Source organism: Coturnix japonica, chromosome 20, assembly GCF_001577835.2.
Source record: "Coturnix japonica isolate 7356 chromosome 20, Coturnix japonica 2.1, whole genome shotgun sequence".
Taxonomy (NCBI): domain Eukaryota; kingdom Metazoa; phylum Chordata; class Aves; order Galliformes; family Phasianidae; genus Coturnix; species Coturnix japonica.
This window is the reverse complement of record NC_029535.1, coordinates 10,583,270-10,607,480: the sequence shown is the minus strand read 5'-3', so window position 1 is coordinate 10,607,480 and position 24,211 is coordinate 10,583,270. Positions and strand designations below refer to the sequence as shown.

The following is a 24,211-nucleotide window of genomic DNA, read 5'->3' as shown; positions in this document are numbered from 1 at the left end:
GGAGATTGCTCAGAGCATGTTGCTATCCCAGACAGTGCAATCATTCTGAAGACCCCAAAAAAATCCCTGCTAGATGACACACGTTCATGGCCAGCACCCTGCTGAGCGCAGTCTGCAGACTGACAGGAGCAGGATCCCAGAGCAGAGGTGTGTGCCCAGTGCTGGGATCACGAGGGCATCTCCTAGTCTTTCCTGAGGTGTCCAAGGACGGTTTTTCTCAGTGTTGCACCCTGTAAAATGTTCAGTTGAAGGCAGAATTTTGGGAAGGGATGGGAAAACTGGTGAGAACATTTTTTAGAGAGCAAACGATCCTCACATCCCCAGCTACCTTCTATTTACCAAACAGAAGTTTCCCTGTGTGATACATTTCTTAAATTATAGGTTTCCCATTTCCTGGCATCCTAATAAAGTCTAGATGAATGATGAGAGAGTCTGCAGGGAGAATGAGTAAACATCTCCTACTGTCTGGAATGTAAGATGACTACTGTCTTATCCTTTGTTACAGGTTGTTAAGATAAAATTACCCTATATATCAACAGTGCTGTCAATGAAATTAGAAAGGGCATTCTGCCTCCAAGCTGCCTGGAGGGTTCACAGAGGGAAAATGAAGGAGGTCGCTTCTCTGTTTATTTTGGTTATCCACTTACTTTGGGGAAAAAAAAAAAAAAAAAGAAAAAAAAAAAAGTTAATTTCGGGGGGGGGGAGGGGGGAGTTGTTTTGCTATTTAATAAGCAAATGAAAAGCAAAAGAAATGCCATGGTGTGTGTGCATGTGTGTGCAGTTTGGGATGTTCCACCAGCTGTGCAGGCAGGAGAGGAAAGAAACTGTGGCTTAGTGAAAATCCTGTGATAGCTCATGCCTGAACTACTGCTGCAGGAAAGTTTGAGTGCAAAGAGATCCCGTGGTTATAGATTTGGCCCTCACAGAGGGCAGAGGCTGCATAGTGTTGAGCTGTGGGGATTGGTATCTTGAGACAGCAATTTACATTTTTTAGGAAGATTCAACTAAACCCGATGATTAATGATGGGCTGACAACTGAACTTGATGATCTTACTGATGTTTTCCAACCTTGGTGATTCTATGATTAATGCAGCTTAGAAAGTGCCTCCAGATTTGGTGTTTTCTCTAGATTTCCTCAAGACATCTCTCAGCCTCAGGTTTTGCCCGTTTAGTTTCCCCATTTCTCCTTCCATTGCTCTTCATCTGCTCCAGTAAATTGCTCAGCCACAGTTTTAGGAGCACACCCTTGTGCTTTCCTGTAATTTACTAATGCACAGAAGCACTCCTTGTACTAAGGAAAAGTCCACTGTCTACTTGTTTCACTCATGGTTAAATTGTGTTGCCAAAATAATCACTTATTTTAGGTTTGCTCCTCATATTGTCACCACTATTGATTCCTATAGGCATATGTGGAATCCAGATCTTACCTCTCTAGTGCCTCTTCCACACAAAATGAATTCTCTGCTCCAGGCATTTCCTGTACATCATCCCAGTGCTCCAGGGCGCTGTGCTGTGGCTTGAGGGCTTCTTTTGGAGAGACCTGAGTCTTGGGCAAGTCTAAGGTACCCAGCTACATTTCCACTCATGTCTGTGGCAGAATCTGTTACCATCTCTCTTTTTCCTTTGTTTTGTTTTTACCACACAAGTTGTTTTTGCATTTTTCACACCGAATTTTTGGTTTGAAATAAAGAAACAACTGAAAACGGGACTGGAGGAAAGCTGGGAATGAAAAACTGAAGTTGGGTGAGAAACACTGTTGGATTTGCAACACATTCCTCTGTTTCTGCCATCTCATCTTTTACTGTGTCAGGGAATTTACTTGTCACCCTCATACCCTTCTCTGTGTGAATACATACATACACACATGAGAATTCTCTGTGACAAGCCGCAGGGCTTTGCTCCAGATTTTCCACCCCTAACCATGTCAAAAGAAAATATCTTAATGCTCTATTCACAAAATGCTTTTGGCCTGTTTCCGTTTGAACGTTCCGCTTGTTTGCATAGGCAATTCATTGAGGAGTTCATAAAGCCTCCTTTTGCCTGAGTTTGTGAATGCCTGCCCACTGCCTGGCCTTGAAATGAAATTTTATCGGAAAAAAGAGCTCTTTGGGATGCATGCATTTTGTGCACTTGGATGTGTTTTCAAGGGAAGAAGGTTTCCTATGGAGTGAAGGATGTAGTTGTATCACCTTCTCATTTTATTTTAGCTCCAAAACAGCACTGAGGAAACAGCTGAGGTTTTTGACAGTTCAGTGTTTCCAGCTCTTGTGTCTTTTCCTTTGAGAGTTTCCTCAGTAAAAGACAGCGTCATGCTTTGATTCTCGCTGCCTCGTCCCAGCAGAAGACCCTTCACTATCTCAGTTCTCAGCTTAAAATCATGGTTATATGGACAAAACAGCCCTGCTGCCCAGCCCCAGCACAGTGCCAATAGCAGCCAGCACAAAACTGATGTTTTCCTTTATTAATCATGCACACGCAATCTGCAACCTGAACTGTGTATAGAAATGAATGGAAAAAGCGCAACCTGACCACGAAAGTATTATTTTATAAATAAGGTCCTTTAGTAGTAGTTAATTGGATACACATTTTGCTGGATTCATGGAACATTAAAAGCTATCATATCCAAATTGACTGACTGAGTTCATGTTACATCTCCCAAATTACCAATGACCATTTGCCTTGCAACATCAGACCTTGGGTTCAGAAATCTAGCTTGAGGGCCTTTTTTAAGTACATGGCACTTTTTTTTTTCCTAATAGAGATTGATTTAGTGTATGTTTAATGGCCCCATAAATCACTCAACATGCCCAACTCACATACAAATTCTGCCAAAAAAAAAAGTTTTCAAGGAAGCAGATGCCCTGTACTTGGAACCAATTTGCCTTGCTCTCTGCGTGTGCATGAACCCGCCATTTCAAGATCCTCCTAATAAAAATGTTTTGCTCTCCCAGGTCTGAGCACTGGTCATTTTCTCTGGGTCTGCTTTCTTACCGTGCCAGGTTATGCATGGGCAGTTCCCCTGCTGTGCCTGTGCTGTTCTAGTGCCTTGTAGATCAACAATAAATAAATTCATTGTGTGTTCAACCAGAAGTAAAAGCAAAAAGCAGAGTTGCATTGTGCTTGCTCCTGTGAAGACCCATTGTGTGCAAAGTAGTGTGCTATCAAATGGCATAGGTCATTTTTCATTACCCCACTGAGGATGCAGCTCAAAGCAGAGGATTATAGAAACTCATTTCCTTTGGTTAAGGAAAAAAAAAAAAGAGTTAACATTCAATAAACTCGAGGGCTATGACGCAATGTGGCCCTCAGAACCTTCCGAGCGGAGCTGTTAATAGCTTCCTTTCCCAGGACGCGGGTTTGCCCCATTCACTTATCGACTTTGATGCATTAGTAAAAGAAAATATCAACCCCTCATAACTCTCAGAAATGATACAATACATCACTTGGAAGTAAGCTAGGATCAACACATTGTTAACTGTTTGATCTCTCGAGTCAAAATTAATGATAGGTGTTTTGCACACACACACAAAAAATGAATGTTAAAAGCCTATTTAAGCTAACTAAAGACATCCATACAACATCAGGGTTGAATTGGAGGTGATTTCCTGCAATGCAGCTGTTATAAGTTTATCAGTCTGCGGGTGGCAGTAACCAGTAATCATAACCAGATTGCAGAAGGATGGGATGAAACTTATCTTTAAATAGAAGATCTAACCAACTAACTTAAGAAAGCTGGTTGAGAACTAAGTCCATGGTACTGCTCACTAGAACACCCAAGGCTCTGGGAAAAGCCAATTTTCTATGTGCTTTAAAGAAATGAAATGATCCTGAAGGTTTAACTGCTAAGTAGGGAGAAACCAAAGTTTGTAATGATTAACAGCAGACCTCCTGCTCTCTGGTACTCGCAACATTTACACAATAATGATAGCTAATAAGAAATGGCATTAAGAAATATCTTTGACTTTCTCCACTGAGATGTTGCCATAGGCAGCTGATAAACTTTAAGTCCATTCTCCTGTGACATGGAAAGGTCTGTAACGTAGCGTATATTTCTAGCAGAAGAACGATTGAGAAATTCCAAGAAATCTCTCTGAAGAGCCACAGAGAAGTGTTGCACTGTGAGACAATGCCTCTGGACATCTACAGCCTGTTAGTTTTAATGCATCTTGAATTGCTTCCATCTGCAGCTAATCTGACCACTGGAAACAGTCACTTTTGCAATGCCCTTTAATTTTTCTGATTTGCGTGTGGGCGGTATCTGTTGGTATTAATATGAATGTTTTCCGGATTGAATTAGAGAAAACAAGACGAGCTTTCAAAGCAGAATCAACTTTCTTTGAGAAATGTGAACTCAGGAACAAGTACGGGGCAATAGGAAACCATGAAGATGATTTAGGTCTGTCCCAGATCACCGCTGTGCAACCGCAAAAAGGAGCGACAGAAAAGTCCCGCTGGATTCTCAGATCTCCCCGGCACCACTCGGCAGTTCTTTATACCTCTTTGTTCTTAATTTTACCGGGTATTCAGCCCCTTCTGTGCACTGCTCCATCAGTTAGAGCTCTGCCTACAATCGCCTCGCTGCCTGCAGCCAGCAGGGACACCCCTATTTCCTAACTCACTGACCCATGCAGACCCACTGTTTTCCATGAATGAATGAATCCCTTAAACAGTTAAGGAATGAGCCAAAATCTTCTTCCATCCCCAAAGTCAGCTGAACAGGAGCTTTGTTTTAGCACTGATTTGTGTTTAAAATAGCTGCTGTTTTAGCCTTTCCCATCAACAGCTGATGGTTGTGCCACTGCTGGGTGCCCCCTCCTGCACCTCCCTGTACCTTGTGCATATGGTGTTAGCCCTGGGCTAAAACCCAGCCTCTAGAAAGCACAGCTCTGGGGAGTATCAGATTCTTAGTTTATTATTATTGTTGTTATTGTGGAAGACAAGTTGAAAAATGGCAGCTACATTATAAAAGATAAAAATTCTTTACACACCTTTCCTCCAGACCTCAACAAGAGTTTAAGCTGAAGTAACTCTTCCCTGTGCTTGATATCCGTGTTTTAGCTGTACAGCATCATTTCTCACAGGTTTTTAAAACTTGGGAGATGTTTTTCAGTGGAGAAATAAGGCAGTTATTGATCAAACTGAACAATTATCATTTGTTTCAATTAAGACACTCAGCAGTTTCCGGATTTTGTTTTCCAGATCTTGCTCAACAAAATCTCATCATTATTTCCCCGTAGCCATGGAATCAGCTCACTCCCTTCTTCTCCCTGATGGGACCATAAAACCCTCAGCTGGCAGATCTGTCTGCCAGGCCGAGATGTGACACAGCGCAGGGATCTGAAGTTTTCCATTGAACAAAGTAGCAGAGAGAAAGCAACTTAATTGCCTGTGGATGGCAGGTGGATGCTGGCCAAATACTTTCAGTTTCTGACCTGCTATGTTTCCCATTTGTTATTTCTTTGGAAGTGACTCACCCCAGGCGGTCCAGTCCCTGCTCCAGGCAGCTGGACCAGGCAAATCTTACAGCCTCTTGGTGCTCATCTGCTCACTGGTGTGATTACTCCTTGCCAAATCCTTGGGCATAAAGTGTGTCCTTTTGTACAGTGTCAGGGCTTTGGATGCTTTACAGCCCATATTGTCATATCAGTTTCATCTGGAACGTGACTTGTCTTTCACATCACTGTTACCACTGCTGAAACACACCACCCACCATCTCATGATCATATCCGCTCTTTGGTCTCCAAGTGCCAACAAATGCCAAAGGCTGCCATTTTTTCTGCATGCAGGAGCTCAGCATCACACCTTTGCTCTGTATGCACTTCCATGTCACACACCAACCTGTCTGACTGCCCCTCTGCTGCCAGCTGTCACATGGTAACAAAATGTAATGAGACACTGACAGGAAGGTTCAGCCCCCGCTGCCACACCACCAACATCCACCTCTGACTTCATAAGCCAATGTCAAAAAATGGGAGGCATTACTTTCAGAGCATCCCTTGTACAATCAAAGTTCGATATAGGAGCTTAGTCTGTGTCAGTCTGAAATTCTCCAATGTGTTAAGCACATAAGATATAGTAAGGGTTACATTAAGCTATTGTGTGCTTTAATGCAGTCCTTCCACTCACACATTGACTGCTGAAGCACAGCCTGGCTGGAACACAGGAAGCACTGCATGTCAATTGAAATGAGGGAAATCTATATCAGAAAATAGGGGAACTGGTAAATAACTGGTTGTGTGCCTCAGACCACTGTCACTATCCCGTGCTGAATTCCTAAATGTGGAACCCAGATGCAAAAATAACAAAGACCACATTAAAGCAATGCTAATATATGAGCTCTGCTTTTAGAGGAGGATGTGGAAATGCTTTGGAGGCTGATATAGGACTTGGGGAAAGATAGCACAGCTTCCAATTGCTTTTTCAAGTAATGTGTGAGGTGAGGGGTTTTGTGGCTCCATCAGACTTCCCAGTGTTGGCCTTGGGCACATGAGGCCGTGCACATCCCACACACACGTGGCAGACCCCGGCAGACATGGGGCCTCAGCTGAGCAGACAGGCTGAGAGAGGGCGGACCTGGGAGCGGTGCAGTCACAGGCTGTGAAGCACCTCCCTTCTGTACACCTGGTGAGTGCACTAGAATCACCTCAGCTGCCTTACACATTGTAAGAGGAGAATGACTGTATAGCATTGCTGAAATGCGTGTTGGAAATGAACCCAAGATGGGCACAGAGCTCTGCCTTGCAGATGTGTGCACATAGGTGAGCACAGCTCATCAGGATGTTAGTTGTGTTGCTTGTGCACACATAGACAAGTGCAAACCTAAACCTAGGCACTTCTGCAGATCCAGCAGCTGTTTCTTCCCCCATTGCTGCAGCTCTCCTTGCCATTTCTGCCCACATGCTATCTGCAAGCAGCCCAAGACCCGTCCAGAGACCTGCCTGCCCTCCCACCCATCCTGTGCTGGCAGACCAGGGGGTGCTTACATCCCTACAGTGGTGTTGGCAGGAAGTTCCTCAGCTGGGGTCTGGGCAGGTGGGTGGCTGCATGAGGCTGACAGGAGTCCACAAGAGGCTGTATAATGTCACAGTGCAGAGAGGTAAAGGTGAATGCCAGCATGCACTGGGAACACAGGTGATGGCTTTGTTACTGAGCTCTGTTAGTGAGGCTGGAGCCTCCAGGAGAGCAGATACAGGCTCTGTGCTTCAGCTGTGCCACCTGGGGGAAAGTAAACTGTACCTTCTGATTGAAAAAACCTGAAGGGTAAATTAGCACCAAAGCAAGAGATAATCAGAGGACCTCAAAGAGGTCTGGGCTACAGCATTAAGATTTTTAACTGAGGAAGTGTGTTGAGGTGGGAGCACAGTTACAGAGGTCTGGCTGAAGGACACAAGGCTCCTTCTGCTGAGGTGAAAACTTTGTGCCTTTGGTGGCAGCCAGAAGATGTGAACCTGCTGTTGCTGGAGGGATGGAGTGCTGTTGTTACCTGGTGTTGTGACCTGCTGCTCTTGGGAAGAGTCTGTAGATGGATGTCAAGAGCCCTGAAATTTGGCACTGGAGAGGTAAGCTTTCTCTTTTGTTGTCTTAAACAATGCAATGCATCAGTCAGGAATGAGTGGTAAACAGAGCAATGAGGCTGAGCAGCCAAAAGTAGGGCCTGTGGGACCAGCATTGTCATGCTCTGGATTTGCCTTCTTGTCATGTCAGGGAATGAGGTCTAGCTGTGTGCAGCAATCTAGGTAGCTGCCTTGCTGTGGCTAGCAGGATCCCTCTGTTAGCAGTGCATTTTGTGCCTCATGCTGCTGCTTGTGTTTCTGCTGCCAAAGATGAGCACGGGGCAGGCAGTGCTCCTGTAAACTTCCCACTCAGGGTCCTGAACTTCTGAATTTGCTCAGTGGAGCATGAGCACATCCTTAAGGAAAGAGTGGATGTTCCTTTATCCTTGTGGGGACTAAGATCATCACTTGCAACAGGGATGTGTAAGCAAAGAGTAAGGAGCTAGGAGTTTATGTTCTACCTTTGAGAGTTTATCAGCCCTTGTCTTAGGGACAGCAGAGCTCAGCCTGCAGTTCTAGCTGGTGTGATAGTGCTGCCATGCTCCCAACCCTGGGTGGGATGTGCTGAGCTTTATCCCACAGCAAGCTGATTCCTGCTTTCTGAGTAATGCTGTTTTATGGGAATAACTTTCCTTTGATCTTGCAGACAGGAGTCCTCAACAGCTGCTCTGGGATAGATAAGGACAGCCATTCTCCAGACTGATGGTGTTTGGAGATTAGTGCTCAGGACATTGCACAATGGAAGTGTGCAGCCCATAAAGGCACAGTAGTCCTGTTGGTGCGTGCACCTGCAGTGTTGGGGAAGGGAGCAATCTGCTTGTGTGTCAGGGCTGCAGCATGTTAATGGTGGTATAAGTGGACATATTCCTGCATCTTCCCCTCTGCTATATACCCACAACTATTACATTTTATGGAGAGTGGGAGGAAATGCTGTTCTTGCCTGTTTAAACCTGCGGAGTGTGCTAGCAGATGGATGTAAAGGAAGCTCAGTGCTGAATCTGGAGGTTGATGCAGAGATGTTTCGTTGATGTTGTTTTTTTCTTTTAATGCAAAAACCATAATTGCGAGCTGTTTTCTTAGAAGTGAATTTGTAGTAACAAGTTCTTGTTACTCCAAATAGGTTCACTGAAATGCTCCTTTTTGTGTGATAAAACTTAAATGTTTCTTTGGTCTTGTGAGATAATGGCAGAACTTGCTCATGGTAAGCATTTTTGGCATGTTGGCTTTGGGCTTCCTACAAAGGTCACTGAAATCTTACAGATACGTGCCCTTTCAGTAAGGATAAAGCTCCACGTTCTCCTCAAGGACTATAAAGGTGATAACAGGGCTCATCCATGTAGAATATTTTTAAGTGTGGGTCACAATGAATCTGAGAACTGGTCCTCACCCAGAATCCTCTACCTCTGAGTACAGGTTGGGGCTTTCTGTAGAGGCTGCCCAACAGAGTGAGAGATGCCTGTGTAATACTTGGAGCAGGGCTGCTGTGACCCTGTGGCCTTTGTTGCACCTTCCTTGGCACATGGGGATGCTGTGAGCTGAGATTCCCCCCTAACAGTAATGCTAGCCTGGCCTGCAAGAAGCAGGACTTGCTTTAAGAGGCTGCCAGAAGTGTGGGTGAGACTGTGGAAATAACCTTTGCCTGTTGTCAAAGGTAGCAGGGAGTAGTGGTGGACATGACTTCACCGCACCCGCTGCTTGGTATGAGTAACCAGTTCCATGCATTTCTATGCCAACCATCATTTCCAGATGCAATGACTAGCACGGTGTTTTCCATCTCCAGATTTTGTTTGTACTGGCATGATTTAAAATACTTTGTGTAATTACAGTGGTGGTTCCTATAGTCAAACTGCTAGAGCAATGCATTCTGCTTGGAAGTTTCTTCTTTAGCTAGTAATTTTGGTAATGACAGTAATTCAGATAATCTATCCTTGTGGCCTTGTGGCTTGCAGAAGTAGAGGGCTTTTTTCTATAATGCAACCTTATCTATATATAGTTCAGTCAATATCTAGTGTTCTAAATGTGTTAAATTAAGCTTGACTGAGAAATTCCACTCTCATCACCACAAACATTCTACTGTTGTCTTTTAATGCAGTCAAGTAAGTGGGGAAGAAAAGGAAAGGGACAGAGCGGGGATCTTAGCAGGCAGCCATGGGCATGGGCTGGCTGTATCACCAGGCAGCTTTGGGTGCACACTAACAAAAACCCCTTAGATTGTTGGGTGGTTCTGAACGTGCTGGACTTCTCCTGAGCCAGGCGTGTTGGATAGAGGTGGAAGAGCCCATGGCACAGTGCGAAACCTACAGGTTTGGTGCCATGGTGTGCAGCCCAGGGACTTGTGGAGTGGGTGGTCCCCAGAGAAGCATGCTGTCGGTGCCTGACCATGTCTGCCCCCACAAGCTAATACTTGAGAAACAGCAGCTTTTTGTTAGGGTTGGCTTCAATGAGTGGCAACAACTTCGGGAAGCAGATGAGCTTCATTTTGGCTTACAGTTCACAGCACAATAAACAATTTTGTCAGCCAAATATGACAACATCTATTGAAGAGCAAAAATCTTTCTGCTTCTGGAAGTGTCTGAATTGTAAAGCTGCTCTCATTCGCTGCTGAAGGGGACGCATCTAAATTACTGCTGGGAGAACCTGGTCAGGCAGATCAGAGGCAGCCATCTCCCTTGATGTGCAATTACATGTGCTGCTTGCCTTGAGAAGAGGCCAAAGCAAACAGGAAGCAGCAATTAAGGTGGGCACCTGCAATGAAGACTTGAAGTATAGAGCACAGTGTCTATCGGTCATCACTGTACAGAAAATCTCTGCTTAATCTTCCTAAACAGGGCGGTGGTTTTGAAAGCTGATTGAGCATCTGTTATTTTTTCCTCCAGAAGATCCTCATATGTAGAGGAGGGTGGGAGAAGCAGATGTTAGTTGTACATCTTTATGAAAAATACTGTAGTGTGAGAGCTTCCCCAGTTCCTGACCCCCAGAATAGAATACTCTTCTGCAAATCTGTGTGTGTGACCTGTGGCAAGCTGTTCAATCCTGCCCTCCCTCCAGAGACAGGGAATAGGGTGGAAAGCTTTGCCATGCCTTTGTACAGTTAACCCATATATTTTTCTCAACTAGGGGATACTGAGTCTAGAATGAGGTCTTAGATCGCTACTGTCTGACCAGTGATAAATCACCAAGAATCATTATTTTGATGCCTTAAGCAGCAGGAACAGTGAGTGAAGCCTTACTGATATTCTGTGATCACATAATGCATTGCAGATTGCAGAAGAGAACTGTTTAATACTCAGCATGTCATGTCCAGGATGTTTGTCTATAATGTATATGGGAAGCAGTGTGTTTCCTGTAAAGCAATAAAATCTCATTGAAATCTAGCTGCATTTGGAATTGGTATATAAACAGATTCAGATATAAACATTTATCTTGTAGGTAACCTATGTGTAGGGCTGTTTTTGCCACTTCCTGGAGATCTGAAAGCCAAAGCTAAATCAAGTGAAATATTGTTGTCATCTGGTTCCAGAGGCAGAGAGTATCCAGCAGCCTTGCCCACGTCCAGGTGGCAACAGGGGGGCTGATGGAAAATCTCTGGCAGATCAGCAAGGTGGCTTGACATTAGTGCCGGACAAACAAACATCAGAAGGGTGGGAGCAAGCTCATCTGCAAGTGCTAAGGAGGGCTGGTTGTGCCTGGCTCTGCAGTGTTTAGTCCTCATCTCCACAGCTGCCCAGTACAACAAACACTTCCCAATCAGCCTGTTCATCCAGCAAATCAAACCTTCCTCCCTGTCAGCCCCAGAGCCTTCAAAGGACAGGAACAGTTGCCCTCATAGTGAAGAGTACCATTCTGCAACCAGATATAAGCTTATGTCTGTCTAGCAAGTTGTTCTGCTGTAGGAACATCAGCATCCCATGTCTATTTGTGGAATTATAGGGCTTACACCACTTATCCCATCTACACTTGTCCCAGTGCATGCACAGAGGAGAGGCTTTTAGGAAGGTTGGTTGATATTTCCCTGGTCTTCACTCATTTTCTTAAAGGGATGGGGGGGGGTGTCAGAGAAGACATCAGGGTATGTCCAACACGTGGTCTGGAGGTGAAGCAAAAGCAACTCCAGTATCCTGCTGTGTTGGCGGTGATGTTTTCTTCATTTACTGCCTGAGAGGTGCTGCAGCAGAAAACCAGATCTGCTTCCTCAAAGACTGTAGGTCAATTATTATGTTCTCCAGATGGGAGTGACAGACTTAATTTGCTGTTAGTCTCACCCATTTCCAGGAAGATCTCCTTTTAAGTTTAGACTGCTATGTCTTACCCACACAACAGGTTTCTCAAGGCTTATTCTTCAGCCAGATGAGAAACATGGAATGGATAAATACAAAATGCAATCTTCTTCCTTTGTAATTAGTGCCAATAAAAGGGCTTTGAAGATGGTGCTTTGCAAGTGCTAATTAATAGGATTGTAATTGTGACTACATATTGCTACTGTGGAAGAATCGGACTGCCAAGTGTTGCTGAAGTTGCACAGCTCACCCTGGTTGCAGTGATTTCTATTGAACATCTTGCTCTCAGCTGCCACCATAAGCAGGAAATATAAAACTGGGAAGGGCTGATACCATTTGGATTGGTTATGCTCTCCACCTACTGCTGTGATGCTGGAGCATCACAACAGTTCTTCCAGCTCTTGGAGGGAATTGTCTGCCCTACCTGATTAAAGGCTGACATAGTTGTGAGATTGTGACTAAGTGATATATGCTGCCAACAGACATGGTGGAGGTTTGGGTGAATGTACTGCAGTCTGGAGCTTGGCCTTCATCCCCACATGGCTGACCTCACAGATGTCCATTAGTACTGCTCACTTGCCTCTGGATCCTGGGATTGTGCTACACTATCTCTGTGGTGTGTGGTTTGAGCATATCCCCACTGGAATGAACTATGAAGAGCTTTGTCTTCCTGCAAAACAAAGATGCCAACTTTAAAATAAAAATCTGGAAATAAACAGTTATGATCCACTGAAATTCATAACAAAGGACAAATTGAATCCTTCATGCTGTGTAACAGCCATAAATAAAAGCTTTATGGTTGAGAAGTTGCAGGCAATGTTCCAGCAAAATCGGATTTATTCCCTCCCCACCCCCTGCAGTATAAATCTCTGGAAATGGGGGTTCCAAGGGCTGCTCTAACACAACATTAGCTGCAGCTTCTTGAACCAGACTCCCTGCCAATATTTATAGTTCACGTTCTGTGCATGGTATGTGTGTATATTATTGCACTAGCTTTTACAGTTGATTTCTCAGTAGTCATGTGAAACCAAAACAACTGATGGACTGAACTTGGAATCATTTGTGAATGACTCCAATTTTTGGTTTTTTGTTTTTGTTTTTTTTTTAATTTAAAAAAGAAAGAGGATGTAGGGGATGTCTGCCTTGCAGTTAGGGTAAAGGTTGCTTGGTTAAAATTTCTCCAAGTCAATGGAGGCCCAGCCTCCATGAATGTTGAGTTACTTCTCCCCCAGAATTGCTGGCTAGGTTTGCAAGAGAAACCTTAAGAGATGCATTTCAACAGGTGATCATACAGCTGCTAAGTGAGGAGATTTGTGGTACCTCCAGTTACTGTCTGCTTAGAGTTCCAGCCCTGAGGTTTTGTAAAATAAGGCCTTGGAGAAATTATCTCCAGCTCTTAAAACAGCAGTCAAGCCAGGCCATTCTCTGTTAAGGGAGAACACTGCAGTTCATTAGACTTTTAGTGAAAGGTTTCAGAATCAGGATCCAAATATTGGTCGGTGTTAGCAGAAGGTCGCTGAGAAATTAATAACAGATAAGGAACAAAACTTCATAAGAGTCCATTTTGGGTTAGAGGAGTAGGCTGATTTGTTCTCCCTCCCTTTGTGCATGGCGTGCAGTAGAAGCTGGATTCTAAAATGAGTAATTTGCTCTCAAGTATCTTTTCTGAGAGGCTGAGTGGTGCTTCCACACAAGTGAGACAGATGTAGAGCCTGTGAACTCTCTGCTTTTGTCTATAGCTTGTTACAAATGCCAAACAAAATGGCTTACGTTGTTGGGACTCGAGAAGTGATATCTTTGAGCTCTGACCCTTCCTAACAGAATCCAGACGCTGCATCTCTCTGCTTCCATGTATTTTCTATGAAGCACTTGACACAGCAGTGACAAATAACAGAGGAATAAATCCAGAGGCCTGGGATGGTTTGCATTCATTAGCTGAGCCAGAGGTCCTCTTGCTGGTGTCACTGCTAGTGTCAGGCCATTGCCCACTGCTGATGAGAGCTCATGGGATGAAGCTGAAAGGATAAAAGGCTCATGATGCTTCTAATGGGGCTTTTTGTACCCTGCAACCACAGTGACTTCCCAAACCTGCACATGCTGCTTTGGAAGTTTAGCATCAGCCTGAAGTCCACGGCTTGAGTTCCAGGTGCTGACACACTAAAGCATGACAGATGTGCAAGGGGCCTGAGATCCCCTGCCTAGCTACCTAAAATAAGATCATTAGGCCCAAGTTATCAGCAGCACGGAACTGTTAAGTGCAGAGTCCCTTCAGCTTCCAGTTCAGAAAGGGTAAGTGCATGTTTCTAATTACATGGGCACTGCAGTGAATACAGCCACTTACCCCTCAGCTCCAGACAGCTCTATTCCCAAAATTATTGCTAACTGGCTTGGGATTGGTTTTTACTGCAGACAAGCAAAACCAATTCTATAAGAGTGAGGCTAATTCGAGCAGCTCTGTATAGGGCTTTATCCTGCAAATGGTGAAATGCTTAACTGTGCCTGCAAAAAGAGTCTGAACAATTAGCCAAGCATGAAGCTGCCTCTCTAAGGTTTAATGGGACTGAAACCATAGTGCCCTGTTCTCCCCTTGCTTCCCCAGTACTTCCCTCTGGTGGAAGGGGGGAAAAAATGAAGCAGATGAATATAAAACCAAGGTCAAGCTGTGTAAAGACTGTGCTCTCTTCGTTTATGGAATTAATTCAAACATCAGGTGGCAGACCTCACAGTACCAAAAGAAATCTCAAAGCATTAAACTCAGTCCTCTCTTAGTGCCTGCTCAGAAGCTCCTGGGGAAACAGCAGTGTGCATACTGGGAAACAAGTACCATTGTAACTGAGTAACATTGTGCTATCAAAAACTTCTGATCTTTCTTTCCTGCTGGTTTAGGAATACAAATTTTACTGCATTAAGCATAAAGGAGTCAATATTTTTGTTTAGAACAGACTGACTCAAAGTGGCCTTAATAACCCATTTGTGTTGCTTAAGTGCTTGGGTAATGAATGATTATACTATAAAGTGCTCCTACTTTTTGCCTCAAGCTCTTGTCAATCATTACCTGATAAATAAAAACTTCAAACAGGCTCCTTTTAACTTAATTGGGCAGTCTTTTTCTCCAAAGGAATGGCTGAATACAGTGAACGATGTGTTCATGGCAGCTATGAAAGTCAGCAGGCAGGGTATCTGGATGGAAACATGCAGAGGATGCAAACTCTGAACTCCGAGGATGAGTCTTTGGTTTTATTTCATCCAGAAGTGTCTGTTCCCATTGCAGGCAGAGCTGAAAGGGGTGAATAGAGCTGCAAAGGAAATCCCACAGCCCTTGGCACCACTGCTGAGCTTTGCTTGTTCTAGCCCTGCTCTCTGTTTGGTTTTTAGGATCTGCAGCTGACACCTCTATAGAAATCAGAAATCTTAAATTTGCATGAAGGCTCACCTAAATCATTGCCTCATGTTATATGGAACTTGGCAGCAACAGAGGCAGCTTCCTGTGCAAGGACCAAAGGATCCTATTGTCAGAACTGGAACAGATCTGAAACAGCTCAATTAAGAAAACATAACATCCTTGAAGTTTGGCTTTGAAAGCAAGTGAGAATAACCGATCTATAAAATGTTATAAATGGGCTTTAAAATGTCATTCCTCAGATAAATCCAGCAGTTCTGAAGCTGGTTCACTCGAGTTTTATGGCCCTGCCTGTTTATGGCAGCGTATGTATCCACATCAAGAGTTCTTCTTCCAAAACAGTAGATGAAGAGACAAAGCTACAGTAGCGCTGTGGACTGAGGGAGGCTGCAGTGAACTTGGGAATGGAGTTTTGGCTCTTGGTCTGGGGAAGCTGCTGTGAAGCCTATCCAGCAAATTGTGAGTGTTTGTGGCAGAGCTGGAAACCAAGTGGTATTTCGTGATATAAGGCTGGATGTGTTAAAGTCGGTGGTGAAGCTTCTGTTGGCTGCTATATAGTGAGGCTGGCGCTGTAAGGCGTGATGATGTCTTACTTCTTTCATCCCTTTGCTGGAACCACATCTGGCTTAAATGGATTTGTGTGTGGAGAATTTGGTCCATACTGAGAAATACTGGAAGATCCTCGTCATAAGACTAACCAAGACATACAAAGCCTGGGTAGACATCAGTTAGGTCTAGAAAGGTTTTTCCTTTCACACTTTGCTGGACTTTACATCAGAACATCATGCAGACTTACTTATGAGTGTATAATCACTTGTGAAAGGTGATAGTTGAACTCCAGAAAGCTGATGATTTGAGCTTCTGGATCAGCAGATGCATTTATGTGAACTGGCACAACTCTGCTCACAGTTTGGAGTAAACAAGAACCCAAAAATTGCTGTTATGCCCCGAAGTTATAAAATTTAGTTAATACAGGAATTTAGACCATTATTTTTTTCAGCTGCCTCCATAGCAATGCAATGTGGTATCCACAGTAGGAAACCTCCTGCCAGCAGCATCTCCGAAATATGCTAAAACAATCTAAATTAGAAAATGTCAGCTTCTTGGCTGATGTTCCCTTGGAGTTTCTTTTTTCCTTCCTTGTGCCTCTATAATTTTATTGGGATGACTAAATCTCTGAACTATGTTAGCAGTAAACAGAACTAATTTACCCCCCACTTCTTTGAAACAGCTGCTGACAGCTGCACTATAATTCAATCATAGATCTTTGCAATGCGCTCTGCAAAACATATTCATTTTTTTGTTGTTGTTGTTCATATTCTTTCCTCTGTTGTGTTTGGACAGAAGGAGCTGCACCAAGCAGTGATGTGCTGGTTTTGCCAATTCACAGAGTTTGAGCTATGTGGAAACAGATGCTCAAGGTGAAATATTGCCCGGCCTAAAAGGTTCTATGAACACAGGGAGAAAAACCACACAGATACACGATGTTGTTGGGATATCTTTTGTAAAGTCGCAATGATTTATTTTACTAGTTTGTACAAAAGGCTTCTGACAACTGCTCTATGAGAAGAACCAGAAATGTGTATGCATTTTTTGCCAACTGTTAATAAATATCTTCTTAAATAAGGAAACAAATGTGCTTAGGAACTGAGAATCATTTTTCCTGGATGTGATTGAAAAGGAATTCAGAGATGGAAATAAATAATTCTTCTGCTTTGTGACAACTATTTACATAAAAATGTACAAACAGTGAAGCTGATGTTAAGCCTAGCAACAGAAATCCTATTATGTGGAAAAGAACAAACAAACAAACAACCCCCACATAATATTTAATATATGAATCCTATACAGCAAGATACTGCAGTCCAAGTTAAAAAAAAAATGCAATACACCAATGCTGTGACCACCAGCACAGAAACAGTTGCAAGAAAAACTAATCCTTGTCTACTAAATAGTGGAAATTTAGGTCTGATTAGCTCATAACTTCTAGGTGTAGCACCTTACCTTTAGGAGGCTTACAGAAACACTGGTGTACATACATATACAATGTCCAAAGATGTTTCTGAGCTGTAGGATTTCAATACCTCCCTCTAAGAGATGCCCGAGGGCAGTTTTGACTTGACTGCTATAGATGGTCTTCTCTGCAGGCTCCAGGGAGACATGTTTGGCTTCAGTAGTTGTCGTGGCTGTGGGTGACACCTTGGTCAGTCTCTCCTTGCTGCAGGTTGGAGGTTCTCTGCAGCGTTGTGCTGTGGGTGGGCCGTTCCTGCACACATTTGAGTTGTCTGGTTTGGAAGTGGGGCGCATCTGGAGATCCAAAGCCTACCAATATCGTGGGGAGACTTCCACGTTCCCATAAGCCTAATCCTGCTGCTGAGAGAACTGTTAGGAAAACACCAGTTGACTTAAATGCTATTAGACCATCAGAAACAAGTTTCCAATTTATTTCATAGAGTAATCTTTTTCTTCCTTTACTTGTTTGTTTGCTTTTTAAATAAGCCATCTGGTCTGGATTTGGTCTGTGGCTAAAGGAAGAGGAGCAGTGTCTGATTTCCAAATTCTCGTGGTTGCATTCTGTTATCTTCTTTCTCTCCGTCCTCTAAGGATGGACCTGGGGCTGAGTTCCCCCTGCAGCTGTATCACATCCCCTCAGTGTGCTGAGAACCACGTCAAGGCACTTAATGATGTTCTGGACCCATCTATTAGAGGTCCAGACTTCAGAAGTTTGAGGATTTAGAGCTGCGTTTGCTGAGGACCTGGCGTTTATTTGGACAGAACCTTTTTCTCTCCAGTAAAATTCATGCCAGTCCTGCTTCTGTAGTTGTAATGTATGCCCAAGTTTTGAGTTAGCTTGTGATTGGTTTCTGCTATTCTGTATTCTTATCACAATGACTTCAAGTTTAAATTGCATAAATGTGATGCTTGTGTAACCTGTGCTTTTAAAAGAAGGCAAAGGGGTGGTTTCTTGTTCCTGGTTCCAGCTTGTTGATGTGGCTCCTGAAAGTTGTTGTGGGTTTTTTTTGTTTGCGTTTTGCTTGTTGTTGTTTTCAGAGATGAGACCAGTAGTAGAGCAGTGTCTTCTATTGCAATCACTGACCCTGGGATGTAAGGTCCCCTGCAATGTCCCTATAGCTGTGCTGGGGTGGTGTTGGCAGTTTGTCTGTGCTCACAGCACCTTCTGACTTCACGTCTTTCAAAAGAGGAGTTTGTTCTGTCACTGAAGTCAATGGATGTTTTCCAAACAGGAGCAGGATCTTCAGCTGTCTTTCACAACTCTGTAGCTGATCGAGGTACCCCAGCTAAGCGTTAGGTTTAATCCCAGATTGTTTCTTAATGTTGTGCTGCTTTCCTGTTTCAAACTCATAGCACGTAAATTCTTTCTGGTTGCTACAGGAAGTTTCTTTTCTCTTGAGGAAAAAGAAGTATACCTCCAAAGTCTTGTTCTTTGGAGTTACTTCCTTCAGTTCTTTTACTTGCCCATTACAGTGTTCTTTTCCTCAGTCTGGTTTGTCCTTTTGAACTCCATTCAATCCAGATATCGCTTCTGCTCCTGCCATTTAAAACTGGAACTTGCATCCAATTAAAATTGCTCCTGCTTATGAAATAGTTGCAAACAGAGGGATGGAAGTAATAATTCTCTAACAAAATACCTGTTCACTCCAGGTATATTTTGTTCACTTACTTTATTGCAAACTGTGTTACAGGAACTACACATGTTCAATAGTCACAGCGCATTCTCGCTTTGGATAATTATTCATTTTTAATTCACAATCAACATTGGTGAATTTGCAGTCTTCTGAAAGACTCGTTTGCAGAAGTATGTGTTGTAGGAGCCAATTTTGCAGGCAGATTTGGTTTTAAATGGTTTCTCTGGCTTGTTTCAGTTTACAAGCTCATTGTCTGTAATAAACTAAAACAAAATGTGTTCAAATGCCACTTAGATCCAGAAACTGTTCCATTGTCTGAACTTTCAGAAGCCCAGTCTTAAAAACTGGGATTTTTGAGCCCATTGCTGCAGTGCTAACCTTTTCCCCTCCCCCACACATCCATACAAAACTCTCTCTTTATGAATAACCTTTCTCTTCCCTACAAATCTAATGACAGCCACATGCTCGTACCACCATATTCCTGTACTTTTTTAAGATAACGTTGGAGCTGTCATCAAAATAGAGCACTGAGATGGCATTGAGTTGGGTGGGAGCGCAGCAGGGTTTCGGCACAGTCTCTGGGTTTATAAAGTGAACCTGAGGAATTAAAGCAGAGGCATGTTAAGATTTCCATTTCCCTTCTCCTCCCTCATGTTTTCCTTTCCCAGGCAGCCCTCTCTCCCCCATAAGCACACACAGACATGTTTTGAACACCTGGCTTTGTGTACAAATGTCTCGAGATGTCCCCTTGCATGGATGGAGGCTGACGCACGCACCCAAGTCAGATCTAGTTGGAAATCTTTCAGTGAAGCAGGTTTTCATTAGAAGATTCCCATTTGTCAGAGCAGCCAGCGTTCTGCAGCAATGTACCAGTTCCAATAAACTCTGCAGGGTGTGCGTGTGAGGTTTTGGGAGCAGTCCCATGGGTGCTGTGTGGGGGGCCCTGTGCTGGCTGGCACCAAGGGCTGTGGGTCCCTGACTGCTGCTGCAGGGCCTCCAAGAGAGGGAGGAGAGTAAACAGTCCTTCAGGAGGAGAACATGCAAAGCTTCTTGTCTTGGATATGAGGATGCTTCTGGCTTCCCTAGTGCTTTTTGCGGTGCTGTTCTTAGATGTGCATAGGGCATAGGACATGAATGAAGAAGAGGAGTGAACCTCATTGTGCTCTACAGACGCTTGCGGGGGATGTGGCTGTGTCAGGAGGGTGTCCCCATGTCGGCTGGTGATGCCGTGAGCTGGGCACCTGGGGCTGCCGTGTCCCCTGGCTACTTGAGCTGCTGTGGTATGTTGGCTTTGGTGAAACAGCTGGGGTCCCCAGCGGTCCCTCAAAGCACAGGCACTGTGCCGTGTGGATGTGCTGGCTCAGGACTCCCATCTGGACATCTTTGCACAATCGCATAAAATAAATACACCCACAGAGCAGCTGGGCTGTGTAATTTCGGGTTTTGCTGACCCCTTTCTCAGCCTGTCCCCAAATCTGCTCTTGGTGGCAGCACACAGTGCTGGTTTTTTTTTTTTCGAGAGATGCTGATAATGGATCTCACATCCTGCTCTTCCCTCCCTATGCAGTGGGGCTATACAACCATTAAGATGTCTATCATAGGGCCCCTTTAAACTAGAGAGAGCATGTCAATGCTTGCAGCAAAGACAGGGTAATTCCTTGCCAACTATTAATTCAGGCCACTTGGCTAGATATGTTTAGCCAGATGCTGCAGGCATCTCAATGAGCTAATGCAGACCTTCCTTCTCTTGTTAGGATAGAGATTTTGGGGGATATAAACTTATTTCTGAGCAGCACCCATTAGAAATAACTCTGCTACAAGCTGTGTTGCACCTACCAGTGTCTGCACAATGGCATGATTTGTAGCGTTCATGTATGAATTCAGTGGGAAAGCACATTCTCCTTCACAGTAATACGCAGCGTAGCCCTCTGGAGCGATGATCCAGTCCTTGATTAAATGAAGACATTAGGTTGTGAAGAAAGACAGCAATATTGTGCAGTGAAATACAGAGTAGAATGGCACATAAATCTATCAGTTCCTATGTCTGCATACAATTACAGTAGCTCGCAAAGTAGAAAATCTGACATGCTGGCCCTTCTGTTGTCTTTTGCACCTCTAAAGCAGCTGCCCTTCCTACAGGAGCCTGTCCCACCTTGCAGACATGTCCATGGAGTCACTAAACCTAAGGGTTAGTTTTAATGTCCATTCAGCATTGTCCTCCCAGCTGCAAACCCATTGCAGAGAGAAATGAAAATACCTGAGCCAAGTCTGAAAGAACTGCTAGAAGATGTGTTCTTAGTGCCGCCAGAGGGAAATTCAGGGCCTTCAGTATCTCACAAGGACCTAAGCACACTGAGTTTTGGCCAGTTGCACACCAAATATTTGGATATCTTAACTTTGCACTTTTTCAGCATACTAAATGCAGCATGTAATTTTTCCCTCCAAGGATAAATAATAGTAATGATTTTTAAAAATCCATTTATTAGCTTGATCTCTGGAGCAGCCTGAAACACCATTTGCAAAGGCACCCGGTCACGTGCAGCCCTTACCTGCCACCCCAGGTCCCTGAAGCTGACGTAGAGCTCGTGCTTCTTGCAGGCTTGGCGCTGGTCGCTGCTGCTGTTCTCTGTATGGGAAAGGGGCTGTCAGGCTGAGCTCCCCAGCACCACACAACAGGGAGCAAGCAGCACTGCTGAGCTGTTGTGCTTGCTGATGCTTTTTTGTTGTTGTTTGGTCATTTTTTTTAAAACCATTTTCAGTCTCTTGTGCTGTAGCCATAAAATATAAACTGCACTTCTGGCCAAAGGTGGCTTGGGGAAATGCTTTTTTGCACCTGAGTTTTCTCTGACCTCATGTTGGCACTAACCAGATCTCTTTGATTATTGCCTACTGTATGAGCAGGACTTGTGAAAGGACTGATAGGAGAAAAGCAGCCTTTAACTATTTCCTATGCTCCAATCTGTCTGAGCAGGATAGCTGCACCTTCAGACATACAAAGTAGAGTTAGGACTTAAGTGAGATCTGTTCTTCTATCCAGTGCAGCTTCAGTCAGAGCGCAGCCTTGTCAGAGTAGATGATGTTGCTTTATGGTGAACCCAAAGAACAAAGATATTTTTTTTTACCAACTCTTGTTGGAAATGAAATCAACACAGGGGCCCCAGGCTGCAAGCACACACTGCTTTGCAGGGGCTTTTCTGACCCAGTCACAGAAGAAAGGAATTATTTTATCCATTATCCGTCCTTTAAAAAGCAACTGATGTATCAGTTAATAAAAATGCATGCTTAAACTGCAAAGCAACAATTGCCTGGGGAACTGCAAAACCCTGAGAAATGCAAGATATGGGAAAGCATTTTAAGAGACTGCAGGATTTGGGGTGTAAGGTACAGGAATACATACATGTGGGCAGCTTGGAGAAACCACACCTGTCTCCAGAGCTGCAGTAAAACATCATTAGTCCTTGGACAGGAATGACGTGATTAAAAGCAGGGAGCTGCAGCGTGACTGACAGGGAAGAGTTCTCCCAAAGCCTTGCAGGTTGCCCCAAACAACCCCCAAGAAAAGCAAGTCATGTCTTGTGCCCGAGGTTGTCCTGCTCCTGCAATCTCTTGCACGCTCTTTGTCTGGTGATGTGCTCACAGAAATAGAGCTGGAATGCACTGCTGCCCTCAGCGGGGCTAGCCCTGCACTCTGGGTCCTGCTGGGAAGGTCACTGAGGGCCCGTTATGCTGAGGTATCTCATAATTAAACCACGTTTCTATTTTAAATGCCTGACAGTTTTCTTCCATATTAGGGAAGTGCAGCTCCCCCCAGAATAGCTGCAGCTGTCTGGAACAAAGAATGGGTTTTTCTCTTTGGGGATCATTAAGCTTTGGGTGGTGGCATTTAACATTGCAGCCTTATTTCAATTGAGGTCCTCTGAAATACATTATTGTAGCACCCACGTTACTTGTTTTAAAGTCTTAAATTTCAAAATACGGATTTACTTTGTGTGAGAGATCTTTTGCGTAGAAGGCTTTTCTGTTTAAAGTTGGGTTGGGACATCCCTCAGTTCTATACTGCTTCAAAGAAAAATAGTGTGTGTTTGTTTGGTTGGTTTAGTTTGAATAAACCCCAATCCCAAGGGGTTCCAGGGGTTTCAGACCAGCAACTAAAAACTATCAGGAAACCAAAGAGATAACAACCAACACCGTATATGGCAGAAACAGTTTCCATGTAGTGCCAAGTCCAGCACAGCATTATCCCAGGCCCAGCAAAGCTCCCTGTACCTGCAATGTTTGACACCCGGAATGCTTCCTGGTTCTTTGGCGTTTTGGATCGATTCTGGCTCCTCTGCTTCCCTCCTGTGGAGCGGATGCTGCGGAGATGAACCTCAGTGGCTTTGAAGAAGGCGACCGTGAAGGGCTGCTTGTTTTGTGGGCCGTGCCTCCCAATGAGCCCTGCCAGCTTGGGGTTGATGCTTTGCCCTTAACAACAAGACAGCATTGAGCAGGATTGCGTTAACTTTCCATGTTCAGCAGACATTGTAAGTACAGCAGGAGGGAGAGATGCTGTCTGGTCCAGAAGGGCGATTCCTAGGTACATCCACATACATCAGTCCACCAAGGGCCTGGACTTAATCAGCAAAGCTGCTTCTGAGAAGAGCAGCTTAGCACAGCTAACTTCATTTTATATCTGTGTGTAAAAGTTACATAAAATACTCCTACGTATAATTATTTTACCCTAAATCCGCTTAGCATTAACTTTTCCTACATTCTTTACAGGGGTTTCATTAAGTTCACCAACCTATAATTTGAAGTGATCCTATAAAAGGAACCATAAAACTCAGCCCATAGGAGCACTAAATGCCCACTGGAAGGTTATTAACTTAAAATAAAAATGCCTTGTATGAAATGCTGTCAGAGTTCCAGATATACTGCAGCTGAGAGAAACAAACAGTTGAGATGTTCAGAGATGTTTTGTTCACTGCTGTATCTCAGCACAGTGGTATCCAATAACCTTGGTTCAAAGCCATTTGTCACCATGAGTGCTTCCTTCATCCGCACTTTTAAAAGCTCATTAAGTGGTTTTGCTGTAGAATTAATTGTTTACCAAAAGAAATGCAAGGAGAGGTTTATGGGAGGTGAGGGCATGTAGGGTCCGTGTGAACAATTTCCTGGGCAGGGCACCAGGACAGGTCAGGTTGAAGTAGCAGCAAGTCATGTAATGAAGACTTCAGTGTGGGCACACAACAGCTTCTTCACTGTCAGCCTAAGCTCCTATCTGCATTGATACTTATTTGGCAGGATTGTAAAGAAATGAAAAGATCGGTTACTTAATTTCTGCAGTTTCATCTG

At 44.0% G+C, this 24,211-nt stretch overlaps 2 protein-coding genes across 2 annotated transcripts in view; one reads left to right on the top strand and one right to left on the bottom strand.

The window, feature by feature from the left end:
• The window catches only part of LOC116654281, a 246,302-nt gene that overhangs the window by 170,692 nt on the left and 51,399 nt on the right, over positions 1 to 24,211 (top strand). The window lies entirely within an intron of this gene.
• BMP7 (bone morphogenetic protein 7) overlaps positions 16,718 to 24,211 on the bottom strand; it is a 41,267-nt gene continuing 33,773 nt past the window's right edge. Inside the window, exons 4-7 of the mRNA XM_015881794.1 lie at positions 23,144 to 23,341; positions 21,427 to 21,503; positions 20,714 to 20,824; positions 16,718 to 19,474 (exon numbers count right to left, since the gene is read on the bottom strand). Of these exons, the coding sequence (XP_015737280.1) occupies positions 19,325 to 19,474; positions 20,714 to 20,824; positions 21,427 to 21,503; positions 23,144 to 23,341 (536 nt within the window). The 3' untranslated portion in view covers positions 16,718 to 19,324. The remainder of the gene's footprint in view (positions 19,475 to 20,713; positions 20,825 to 21,426; positions 21,504 to 23,143; positions 23,342 to 24,211) is intronic.